The 13,081-nt window shown below is 46.6% G+C and overlaps 1 protein-coding gene across 1 annotated transcript in view; it reads left to right on the top strand.

Moving 5' to 3' along the window:
• trpm4a (transient receptor potential cation channel, subfamily M, member 4a) overlaps positions 1-13,081 on the top strand; it is a 46,259-nt gene that overhangs the window by 10,887 nt on the left and 22,291 nt on the right. Inside the window, exons 3-12 of the mRNA XM_022210090.2 lie at positions 412-589; positions 5,675-5,855; positions 6,234-6,403; positions 6,475-6,652; positions 9,276-9,340; positions 9,551-9,802; positions 10,210-10,312; positions 10,960-11,078; positions 11,783-12,082; positions 12,700-12,801. Coding sequence (XP_022065782.2) covers positions 412-589; positions 5,675-5,855; positions 6,234-6,403; positions 6,475-6,652; positions 9,276-9,340; positions 9,551-9,802; positions 10,210-10,312; positions 10,960-11,078; positions 11,783-12,082; positions 12,700-12,801 — 1,648 coding nt within the window. The remainder of the gene's footprint in view (positions 1-411; positions 590-5,674; positions 5,856-6,233; positions 6,404-6,474; positions 6,653-9,275; positions 9,341-9,550; positions 9,803-10,209; positions 10,313-10,959; positions 11,079-11,782; positions 12,083-12,699; positions 12,802-13,081) is intronic.

Raw genomic sequence — 13,081 nt, 5'->3', positions numbered from 1 at the left:
TGTGAATGTTTTTTAAACATTCTGTGAATGTTCTGCGAATGTTATATGAATGTTCTATAAATGTTCTGTGAATGTTTTTTAAATGTTCTGTGATTTTTTTTAGATGTTCCGTGAATGTTCTATGTAAGTTCTATGAATGTTTTCCGTAGGTTTGTGTTTCTGATGATAATCTGATAGTAGATCAGACATTTCTGTTTCTACACCTTCAGAAGTCAGAGGTTCAGGGTCACAGTTTTTTCACAGATCTGGTGATGAAATTTTTATAATGCTGCGTGAACTTTTTTAATCTTTCTAAATGTTTTCAATGGTTCAGATTAACATGATAATGGGATTTTTTTATTCTCTATAAACCAAGGAGAATTTAATCCTTCCATCAAACAGCTGTCAGACTAACGGCCTCCTGTGTTCCAGTAATGGAGGCTACTGTCAGTGTGGGGGCGTCCGAGACCTTCACGACTCCGTGGCCACCGTGGATTTCTTCGGAGCCGCGATCGTCACTCAGTGGGACAGCAGGCAGCATTCCTCTGAGAGTCCCACCGACGCCTTCGGAGAGCTGGAGTTCGCTGGAGCTGGACGGAGACACAGTAATGTGGGTTCTACCGATGGCAGAAGAACACAGAGAACATACAGAGAACACACATAGAACACTCATAGAACACACATAGAACACTCAGAACACACATAGAACACTCAGAACACACAGAGAACACTCAGAACACACAGAGAACACTCATAGAACACTCATAGAACACTCATAGAACACAGAGAACATACATAGAACACTCATAGAACACACATAGAACACTCATAGAACACATATAGAACACACACACACACACACACCACCAATCTTTAGTTTGGACCCACCTTCTCTTTAATGGTTCTTTATCTTCAGGACTATTACCATTGTAGATTCTCACTGAAGGCATCAAACTCTGAATGAACATCCGTAATTATCGATGAAACAACAAAGTGTGAAATGAGTCAGAACATTTTTAATACTTCAGATTCTTGGCATTCTCTGGATGACCTTCATGAGGTAGAACCTGAAATGGTTTCACTTCACAGGTGTTCCTTGTCAAGGTTCATTAGTGGAGTTTCTTCCTTCTTAATGGGGTTGGACAATCAGATGTCAGATTGGTCCACAGTTGTAAGCCCTATTGGACAGCTGTTAGAATCCATTTTATGGCAAGAACCCATCAGCTAAGAGAAACGACAGTCCATCATTACTGTAAGAACTGAAGGTCAGTCAGTCTGGAAAACTGTAAAAAAAAAAAAAAAAAAAAACTTTGAATGTATCATCAACTTCAGTGATAAAAATCATCCAGTGCTACTACCAAACTGGTTCCCATGAGGACCATCCAAAAAAGGAAGACCAAGAGTGTCCTCTGCTGCTGAGGAGAAGTTCATCTGAGTCTCCAGCTCAGAAATGACAAGCTAACAGCAGCTCAGAATAGAGCCCAGATAAATGCCACCCAGAGTTCTAGCAGCAGACACATCTCTACATCAACTGTTCAGAGGAGACTGATCAATCAGGCCTTTATGATCCAATAGCTGCTAAGAAACCACTACTAAGGAAAAGCAACAAGCAGAAGAGATTAGTTTGGACCCAAAAACACCAGAAATGGACATTAGACCAGTGGAGACCTGGGCTTTGGTCTGATGAGTCCAAATGTGAGATCTTTGGTTCAACCTGCCGTGTCTTTGTGAGACCAGAAAAGGTGAACGGATGGTCTCTACATGCATGGTTCCCACCGTGAAGCATGGAGGAGGAGGTATGGTGGTCTCTACATTCATGGTTCCCACCGTGAAGAATGGAGGAGGAGGTATGATGGTCTCTACATGCATGGTTCCCACCATGAAGCATGGAGGAGGAGGTGTGATGGTCTCTACATCCATGGTTCCACCATGAACCATAGAGGAGGAGATGTGATGGTTTCTACATGCATGGTTCTCACCGTGAAGCATGGAGGAGGAGGTGTGATGGTCTCTACATGCATGATTCCCACCGTGAAGCATGGAGGAGGAGGTATGATGGTCTCTAAATGCATGGTTCCCACCGGGAAGCATGGAGGAGGAGGTATGATGGTCTCTAAATGCATGGTTCCCACCATGAAGCATGGAGGAGGAGGTATGATGGTGTCTACATGCATGATTCCACCATGAAGCATGGAGGAGGAGGTGTGATGGTCTCTGTTGGGGATTTATTCCAAACTGAAGGAACCCTGAACCAGCATGGCTACCACAGCATCCTGCAGCGACATGGCATCCCATCGGTTTGGTTTAGTTGGACCATCATTTATTCTCCAACAGGACAATGACTCCAAACACACCTCCAGGCTGTGGAAGGACTATCTGACCAAGAAGGAGATGATGGAGATGACCTGACCTCCACAGTCACCTTACCTGAAACCAATCCAGATGGTTTGGGATGAGATGGACCTCAAAGTGAAGGCAGAAGGACCAACAAGTTCTCAGCATCTCTGGAATGCCTTCAAGACTGTTGGAGAACCATTTCAGGTTCTACCTCATGAAGCTCATCCAGAGAATAACAAGAGTGTTCAAAGCAGGAACCAAAGAATCTAAAATACAAAACATGTTCTGACTCATTTCACACTTTGTAGTTTCATCCATAATTCCAGATGTTCATTCACAGTTTGATGCCTTCAGTGAGAATCTACAATGGAAATAGTCCTGAAGATAAAGAACTATTAAATGAGAAGGTGTGTCCAAACTAAAGACTGGTGGTGTACAGAACACACACTGCAGCTCTGGGTTTAGTTCTCAGATACACAGAGATCATTAAAACATTAAAGTAATATTAATATTAAATTCTGACTTAGGTTTAGGTCTTGTGAGGATTCTCCACCTCACATTCCTGACAGAATGAGCCAGCCATTCAAGAACCCAGCAGGCACTCCTGATTTTTTTTCTCACCCTTTTTCCCCAGACCCCATATCAGATTTAGACTGGAGTTCTCCCTTTCTAGGAACCCGGCTGGCGATAAAGCCACCATCTCAGAGACAGCATGGTTCCCGAAGGAGAGGAGCTCAGTCCTCTGCCCTTACCATATTCTCGAAGGATTTTTGCAGTTTTTTACTAGACCGAGCCATAGGTTCAGACAGGGACGTCACCTACTTTCCACCCTACAACCAACCCAATCCTGGTCCCCCACTAGTCGTAGAGCCGGCTGCCAGAAAATCTGGTCACCGAAGGCGCGGCTCTAGAAGACGCCGAAGCTCCCCTACTCCTGTCCCTGAGGAGCCCTGTGCACCCTCACCTGCAGTGCTGGAGGGGTCCCATGCCACCTCGCCTGCAGCGTTAGAGGGGCCTGGTGCAGCCTCACTTCCTGAGCGGGTCGACGCCGCCACTGTTTCAGGGCAGGTCAACGCAGTTTCAAAGAAGCTAAAAGCTTCTCCTGCAGCTTTGAAGAGGCGAAACGCCTCCCCCGAGTTTTTGGTGAGGCGAGACGCCTCCCCCGAATCCTTGATGAGGTGGGACGCCTCTCCAGAGTCCTTGATGAGGTGAGACGCCTCCCCCGAGTCCTTGATGAGGCGAGACGCCTCCCCCGAGTCCTTGATGAGGCAAAACGCCTCCCACGAGTCCTTGATGAGGCATAATGCCTCCCCTGAGCCCTTGAAGGGGCGACCGCCTTGAGAAGGCGTAGAGCCTCCTCGGTGGCCTTGAGGTGGGGTCATGTTCCCCCTGAACCCTTGAAGAGGAGTAGTGCCTCTTCGGCAGCCTTCAGGGGGCATAGTTCCTCCTAGGCAGCCTTGAGGAGGCGTAGCGCCTCCCCCCAAACCCAGAAGAGGCTTAGCGCCTCACCACCAGCCCTACTAAAGGATGAACGCCATCCCTACACCAAGTGGCGCCCCTGCAGGGGCCACCCCAATTGGTCCCCCTGCGGCTGTGGCCTCCTTAACCCTGTGTCCAGTCCCGCTCCCTAAAAGGTCCCCAGTTCTCGGTTTAGTTCAGTCCTCAGCTTTTTGTTTCGTTCAGTCCCCAGTCTCTTCCCCGAAGAATCCCCAGTTCTAGTCCTGTCTCCTGAGAAATCTCCAGTCCCAATTTTAGTTCCGTCCCCAGTTCAGCTCCCCGAAAGATCCCCAGTTCTTTGTTATGTTCAATCCCCAGTCTCTTTCCCCGAAGAAGCCCCAGTTCCAGCCGTACCCCCCGTGGGGTCCCCAATTCCGAGTCCAGTCCTGTCATCAATCCTACCCCCCCGAGGGGTCCTCAGTTCCAAGTCCAGTCCTGTCCCCGTCCCCAGATCCAGCTCTGACCCCGGAGGGGCCCCCTGATGCAGCTTTGACCCCGGAGGGGCCCCCGGATCCAGCTCTGACCCCGGAGGGGCCCCCGGCTCCTGCTCTGCCCCCGGAGGGGTCCCCCAGCTCCAGCTCAGCCCCCGGCTCCAGCTCTGCCCCCGGTGGGGCCCCCGGCTCCAGTTCCTGTTCTGCTCCCGGAGGGGTCCCGCTGCTGCTGCCGGTTCCCAGTCCGGCCCCCGGAGGGGTCCCTCCACTGCAGCTGCCGGCCGGTGGAGTGGTTTCGCCGTCGCCGCCGCCGGCCCCCAGAGTGGCTTCGCCGCCATCGCCGCTGGTCCCCTGAGTGGCTTTGCCGCCGGCCCTCGGCCCCCGGCCCTCGGCCCCCGGCCCTCGGCCCCCGGCCCCCGGCCCCTTGAGTGACTTCGCCGCCATCACTGATGGCCCCCTGAATGGTTTTGCCGCCGTCGCCACCGTCGCCACCATCGCCACCGGCCTCCAGCATTTTTCTTGTTGGAGTATACTTTGTTTTTGGACTAGCTAGTGACACTGTTTTTTGTTTTTGTTTTGGATTCACTCATTTTTGCGTGCCTTGGTGCCGCCCTGGACTGATTTGCACTTATTGTTTTTGACCCTCCATCCTAACCCCCTCCACCCACCCAGCTCCTGTGTCTTGTCTCTGTCCCTCCGTCCGAACCCCCTCCACCTACCCTGCTCCTCCTGGATTTTTGTCTCAGTCCCCCTCCTCTTCAGTGAACATTCCTTGTTTTGCCTTGTTGCTTGTTGTGCGCCAGGAGGCGCACATGGGGGTGGGGGGGGTGGGGGGTGTACTGTGAGGGCTATGCCCCAGTTTTCCCTTTTGTTCTTTTGTTCTTTTGGCTCCCCCTGTCTGCTGGACCCGGTCTTCTGATTATTGTCAGCTGATGCAATCATCTCAACTCATTTCCCCTGGTCCCCTGCTTTGCTATTTAAGCCCTGCCTTTTTCCCTCAGTTCTTCGCTGGCTCATTGTTGGACTTACTCATTGTTCAGACTCTGTTCCCCCGTTTCTCTGGATTACATCGGTTTTTGGACTCCTTTGCTTTTCTCCCCTTTGTGGATTACCCTTCTGGACTCAGTAGTTTGTTTGGACCTCAGCTTGTTTTTTGCTTTAGTCACTTGTTCCCCCATGTGTGAGTATCCCTCTGTAGCACTGTTGTTTACTGCCGTTAGTTTCCCTTTTGTCACTTCAGCCCTGTTTTCAGTTTGTAGCATTTTTATTAATAAACCCTTTTATTATTATTATTATTATTATACCCAGCTGCCTGTTTGTTTGTGCCTGCACTTGGGTTCTCCACCTCACATTCCTGACAGGTTTAGTGAATTAGTGGGTCAGGGTTCTGGTTAACCCATCTAAATCCAGCCTCCGTCTGTTGGTTCCAGTTCCTGCGGCTGTCGTGTGACACACCCCCTCAGATCGTCTACACCCTGATGACGACCCACTGGAATCTGCCTTCACCCAACCTAGTGGTGTCGGTGGTGGGGGGTGAAGGCCACGAGAAGATCAAGACATGGGTGAGAGACGTGCTGAGGAACGGGCTGGTCAGAGCTGCTCAGAGCACAGGTGAGAACACAGGTAGGAACACCTGGAACACAGGTAGGAACACCTGGAGCAGGTTAGTTAGTAGAAACCTGGTTTGTGTTTCGTCTCGTTGCTCAGAGATCATTCCTTACAGTAGAACACACATGAAATTTTCAAATCATTTCCTGTCAAGTCTGACATCAGTAAAGCAGAGCAGGAATAAAGAATCTGGAGTTAATAACCAAACAAACAAACAAATAAATGTGTATCCTCTTTAGGTAAAATGTTGACCCTTCATGAAAAGATTTTAATTTTTATTTGTCTCTCTAAAATAAATGTTGTTGAATCCTTGATGACACTGACGTGTTGAACTAAACAATCAGTGGTCCTGATTCTGGTTCTGGTTCTGGTCCCGTCCAGGGGCCTGGATCCTGACCGGGGGTCTGAGGGAGGGCGTGGCCCGCTGTGTTGGGGAGGCGGTGAGGGACCACGGCGCTGCAGCTCCAGCTCTCTGCCATAAGAAGGTGATCGCCGTGGGTTTGGCTCCGTGGGGTTTGGTCCACAACCGGCAGCAGCTGGTCAACGCCCAGGTACCGACTTGTCCAGGTGTGTCCAGGTAAGTCCGGTCACGGCGGCCACTGACTCTTGTGTCTGTCTCAAGGGCAGCTTTCCTGCTCGGTATTACGTCCAGAACACGTCCCGGGACTCCTGCTGCCTGGACAACAACTGCCAGGCGTTCCTCCTGGTGGACGACGGGAGCGTCGGCCGGCGGGGAGGAGAGAAAGCCTTCAGGGCCAGTCTGGAGGACTACATCTCCCATCAGCGCACCGGCATCTGGGGTGAGATGTTTGTGGTCTCTGTGGCCCAGCAGCTCAGAATTGTTCAGAGACTTTTAATTAACGTCAGCAATGATGGACCAGAGAAGGAAGTAGTTTCTCTCATTTACATCTAGATTATTACCTGACAGGTGTTTTAGTCCACAGTAGAGAAAGGAAGCATTCTGAAAAAGTCCTGGTTTGGTTGAACAGCTGGTTCTCATAGTTTTTTATTGGGTTTACCTGAACCCTAAAGAACAGAATCAGTCTTTAAGATCCTTTTTACTGAACAACTCAAACGTCACGTTCCGGCTTCAGATCATTTTCTTTCTACTCTTCTTCACTGGACTCCTGGCTTTTATTAAACTCCACATCTGGAGCTGACAGAAGCTTCAGGGAACTGAAAGTCTGAAAACAAATCACAAAATCTTCTAACAAACTGAGCAAACAGAAGATCGAGTTTACTGTGAGTATTTGATGGCTCCGTGTTATAAATCACACTCTGGTGTCTGAGGCAGGAACTGAAGGAGCTCATCACCTGATAGTAGATAGTCTGTTCTATAAGGAACATCCTGTTAGTGTCACGAGTGCTGGTGGTTGAACCCAGGAGCAGATACCAACAGGAAACAAAGCAAATCCTCTACAGGAAGGAACCAACTGTGGCAAGTCCAAAAAATGCAAAGTCCTAAAAGGGTAGAGTCCACAAAAGGAAAAGCAAAAACCAATTATGTCCAAAGCAGTAGGGTCCAAAGGGGAAAATCTTCAAAAATCCAGAGTTGGGGGAGAAAACCAGAAGGTGAGAGGGGAAACCATGTATGAGATGGTCTGAAATGTGATGCTCCCACACACAAAGAAGGGAGCAGGGGATATTTAAACTGAAAGGGAAGGCATGTGAATAGTGTTTGCTGATTGCTCCACAGCTGAGTCCCATAGCACGATTAGCTGTCCTGCAGCAGGCGATCAGCTGGGAGCGAGAGAGGGAGACAGGGAAACAAAAACCAGGCAGGAGCTGCAAAAGCATCCAGCCAGAGGCAAGAAACAAAAACCAGTCAGGAGCCGGACGGCTTCCTGACAGTTAGAACCTGATAGTAGATAGTCTGTTCTATAAGGAACATCCTGTTAGAACCTGATAGTAGATAGTCTGTTCTATAAGGAACATCCTGTTAGAACCTGATAGTAGATAGTCTGTTCTATAAGGAACATCCTGTTAGAACCTGATGGTAGATAGTCTGTTCTATAAGGAACATCCTGTTAGAACCTGATGGTAGATAGTCTGTTCTATAAGGAACATCCTGTTAGAACCTGATGGTAGATAGTCTGTTCTATAAGGAACATCCTGTTAGAACCTGATGGTAGATAGTCTGTTCTATAAGGAACATCCTGTTAGAACCTGATGGTAGATAGTCTGTTCTATAAGGAACATCCTGTTAGAACCTGATAGTAGATAGTCTGTTCTATAAGGAACATCCTGTTAGAACCTGATAGTAGATAGTCTGTTCTATAAGGAACATCCTGTTAGAACCTGATGGTAGATAGTCTGTTCTATAAGGAACATCCTGTTAGAACCTGATAGTAGATAGTCTGTTCTATAAGGAACATCCTGTTAGAACCTGATAGTAGATAGTCTGTTCTATAAGGAACATCCTGTTAGAACCTGATAGTAGATAGTCTGTTCTATAAGAAACATCCTGTTAGAACCTGATGGTAGATAGTCTGTTCTATAAGGAACATCCTGTTAGAACCTGATGGTAGATAGTCTGTTCTATAAGGAACATCCTGTTAGAACCTGATAGTAGATAGTCTGTTCTATAAGGAACATCCTGTTAGAACCTGATGGTAGATAGTCTGTTCTATAAGGAACATCCTGTTAGAACCTGATGGTAGATAGTCTGTTCTATAAGGAACATCCTGTTAGAACCTGATAGTAGATAGTCTGTTCTATAAGGAACATCCTGTTAGAACCTGATAGTAGATAGTCTGTTCTATAAGAAACATCCTGTTAGAACCTGATGGTAGATAGTCTGTTCTATAAGGAACATCCTGTTAGAACCTGATGGTAGATAGTCTGTTCTATAAGGAACATTCTGTTAGAACCTGATGGTAGTCTGTTCTATAAGGAACATCCTGTTAGAACCTGATGGTAGATAGTCTGTTCTATAAGGAACATCCTCTTTGAACCTGATGGTAGATAGTCTGTTCTATAAGGAACATCCTCTTTGAACCTGATGGTAGATAGTCTGTTCTATAAGGAACATCCTGTTAGAACCTGATGGTAGATAGTCTGTTCTATAAGGAACATTCTGTTAGAACCTGATGGTAGTCTGTTCTATAAGGAACATCCTCTTTGAACCTGATGGTAGATAGTCTGTTCTATAAGGAACATCCTCTTTGAACCTGATGGTAGATAGTCTGTTCTATAAGGAACCTCCTCTTTGAACCTGATGGTAGATAGTCTGCTCTATAAGGAACATCCTCTTAGAACCTGATGGTAGTCTGGTCTATAAAGAACATCTTGTTAGAACCTGCTGGCTGAAGGCCACAGCGCAGAGAGGACAGAATGTAGAACAGCTGTGGTTGGAAGTGAGGAAGTTCCTCTCCTTGTTGCTTCCATCGAGAACTGTTCTTCTAACCTGTGCTCTGGTTGCAGGTAGCGGCAGCATCGAGATCCCGGTTCTCTGCATGCTGATCTCTGGAGACGCCAGCATGCTGGAGGTGAGGAACCTTAAACACTCAGCTGGTGGATTCCAGGTAGCAGACTCCAACCAGAGACCTTCATGTCCAGTAGATTATTTTCCTGATGTCTGACGATGACGTTCTACCTCTGCTGTATCTGGAACTGCTGCCGATGTTCTGTTTGTTCTGGAGGTTTAGTGGTGTCTCCCTGGATAAATGCCGGATTAATTCTGATCTGTTTCTGTCCAGAGGTTAGACGCCTCCCTGAGGAAAGCTACGCCCTGGTTGGTTCTGGCCGGTTCTGGTCCAGCTGCAGATCTGATCAATGAGCTGCTGGTGGACCTCCCCTCCGTCCCCCTCAGCCCCGCCTCCCCCCCAGCAGAGGGGGAAGTGGCTGAAGGTCCGAGTGCAGAGCTCCGGGACCGGGTCCGAGAGAAGGTCCGGAGACAGTTCCCGTCTGAAGCTAAAGCTGAAGGCGAGCTGGACAGACTGGTGGACAGCGTGAGTCACAGCGAGACGCTTCAGTTATCAAGACAAAATAATAACACATACATGATTATAATATTATACATGATTATATTATACATACATGATTATATTATAATATGACACATTATACTTGCTTCCTGTTATATATTATATAGTAATATTATAAATAAACATGCTCTATAACAGTATCATACACGCTGCATAAGGCAGTAATACACTGTCAGTTATTGAGGGTTCTTCACTGGGATGAGCTTTAACCTCTAAACTAAATGATTCAAACAGACTTTGTTGTTCAGCCAGAAGAATTATTTACTGTGAATCCTGTAATTACTGTAATACTGCATGAGATGATAGAACGAGAAGAATCTGTTTCTGTTCTGCTGGTTCTGTTCGTCTGTGAACTGATCTCATGTCTTTAGGCTCTGAGTATTTATCAGAACCGAGAGCTCATCACAGTTTTTCATGGAGAACAGGAAGGTTCTGATGACTTTGATACGGTTCTCCTCAAAGCCCTGGTCAGAGGTAAGTCACAAAACTGTTTATTCACAATAAAACTTTCATTAAGCTGCAGCTTTATGGGTAGAAAGAGTGAAAACTCCACAAAATCTGGATAAAATTCCAAACTTCCAGAAGCCCAGTCTGCTTTAAATTGAATCCTGGAGTGAAGAACAAACCCTGAAAGAACAAGTATTGATCAATAAATAACCAGTGAGGTCTTTATTGCAGCTTTATCTCAGCTTCAGACAGAAACACAGGAACAATAGAGCAAATAATGAAAAGTGATCGATGGCTGCCTTTAGCTGCAGCATCGGGTCGGATTTTCACCTTCTGTTAGTTCTCATGATGCATAAAGAAACCAAGAAACCATCAACTTATTTAGAAGCTTTCATCGTTTTATTGGTCCTGATGTTCAGTTTAGTTCCAGATTGTAAATCTTCCTTTCATTCAGCTCCGCTTCATAGATTCAGTTTTAAATGAGATTCTACAAACATGCGGTTAGAGTCTGTCTGTGCTCAGCTTCCTGTTCATCAAACTAGCAGATAATGATCAATGAGCGGCCTGCAGCTGGACGTCTGTACGAGTCTCTCCACAGATTTTTTGGTGTTTGATTTCATTTCAGTGTTTCTAAGTGAAGTCTTTGTGTTTATTCTGTCTTCATACGTGTGAAGCCAGTAAACGTGTTTCCAGTGAAGCCAGCGAATGCACCGAAGAGCTGAAGCTGGCCGTGGCCTGGAACCGAGTGGACATCGCTAAGACGGAGCTCTTCAATGGAGACATCCAGTGGAAGGTCAGAGACTGGTTTAAATCAGAAACATTTCCACATCAGAAGGTCAGAGGAAACCTGTGAAACCTGACCTGAATCCTCATATATTCCAGTAAAGGAAGACTGAAAGGGTAAAGTTTTATATTTTCTGACTAAAACCTCCAGAATAACCAGAGATTCACTGAACACTCCTCCAGCCACGGCCTGGTTTTGATAATCTGCAGCTTTCAGAAGTATTTAGATGACTAAAGTACGTCGTCTTAATGGAGACTAATCTGCACTAATAACCGTCAGAAGGCGTTTCATGACTTTATCAGCCTTTCTGTGAGTTCAGTTTCATAGCTTTCTCTGTGGTGATCCAGTACTGCAGTAAAACAGCAGTACTGGAGGAAGTATTCACACCCTTCACCTACATCCATCCATCCATCCATTCTCTATACACCGCTTTATCCTCACTAACCCTTCACCTACATGGAAGTACTAATACCACACAGTAAAAGTACTTATTTACAGATTAAAGTCCTGCATGTTTCATGAGCTCCCAGCCAGTAAACAGCTTTAAAGTCATCCACTAAACTCTGAAACTGTGGAAAACTCCTTTAAAAGGAATCTGCAGAAGGTAAATCTGGAAACAGACGTTGATCTTCTGTTCTTTCTATTCTTGGTTCTAAATCTGCTGAGTTCTCTGCATGTTCTGCAGCAGCTCTGATGAATGATGATGTTTTCAGTACGACGACCTGGAAGACTCCATGACCGACGCCCTCGTCAACGACAAGCCCCAGTTTGTTCGTCTGTTCTGTGAGAACGGTCTGAACATCCTGGACTACCTGACCTACCAGCGCTTGGAGAGCTTGTACCGCTCACTGGCCGACAGCTCACTGGCCTACATCCTCCTCCAGAGGCGTCTCAGCGAGAGGCAGAGCCTGGCCGGATCTCCTCCAAACCCAGAAGGTCCTGGATCACCGCTGAAGAGTCCGCTGAGCACGCTGACCGGACCTGCTTCAGCCACGGAGCTCAGCCTGTACGAGGTGAGACGACAGCTGAAGGTCTGTAGAATGTCTCCTAGAGCTGGACCGGGATCCACCTTCAGATGACCTAGACCTCACTGAAGAACCAAAACTTCTCAGAACCTTCATCAGTAAACAGCTCCTTCCTGATGTTAGATGCTGCACAGCTTTTATAGTTCTTTACATCATTAGTATTATTATGATGTCCATTATTTCATTTCCACGTGTTAAAGCAGCATCAACACAAACATGATGTTCTCTTATAACATGTTCTAAGCGTGTTGTTCTCCTGTAGTGTGTTCTAAGCGTGTTGTTTCCTTTACCGTGTTCTAAGCATGTTGTTTCCTATAATGTGTTCTAAAACATGTTGTTTCCATTAACATGTTCTAAGTGTCTTGTTCTCCTACAGTGTGTTCTTAGCGTGTCGTCCTATTACGTGTTTTGAAGCGTGTTCTTCTTCTATAGTGTGTACTAAGCATGTTGTTTCCTATCACGTGTACTAAAGCATAATGTTCTCCTATAACGTGTTCTAAACGTGTTGTTCTCCTATAACGTGTTCTAAGCGTGTTGTTCTCCTATAATGTGTTGTAAGCGTGTTGTTTCCTATAACATGTTCTAAGCATGTTGTGATGCTGCAGGTCTCCCGTCTGCTCTGGGACCTCCTGGGTGACGTCTGTCAGCCGTTTTATTATGGACCTCTGGAGCTGAAACCCAAAACTAGCACCAGGAAGGCTCTAAAGGTCAGAGATGAGGAACATCTGGTCTGGAGTGATGACATACATGAGACAGAGCTGCGTTTTACTGTTTAAATATCACATGAATATCCTCCCGTCAGGCTACATTAGCGGTTAGCATCCACACATCTGTTTGAGCAGCACCAGGAGAAAGAAGAACAGAAGAACATTTTATTAATTAAAATGCATTGAACCAAAGACATCTGTGGTTCTTCTTCTTTTAGAATGGGTTCTTTATGGGCCCACAATTTAAAAGCAAAGCAAAAGATGAAACTTGGTTCTAAAG

The sequence above is a fragment of the Acanthochromis polyacanthus genome, chromosome 21 (genome assembly GCF_021347895.1).
Source record: "Acanthochromis polyacanthus isolate Apoly-LR-REF ecotype Palm Island chromosome 21, KAUST_Apoly_ChrSc, whole genome shotgun sequence".
Taxonomy (NCBI): Eukaryota; Metazoa; Chordata; class Actinopteri; family Pomacentridae; genus Acanthochromis; species Acanthochromis polyacanthus.
The sequence above is the reverse complement of the archived record's forward strand: the minus strand, read 5'-3'. Positions and strand labels throughout refer to the sequence as shown.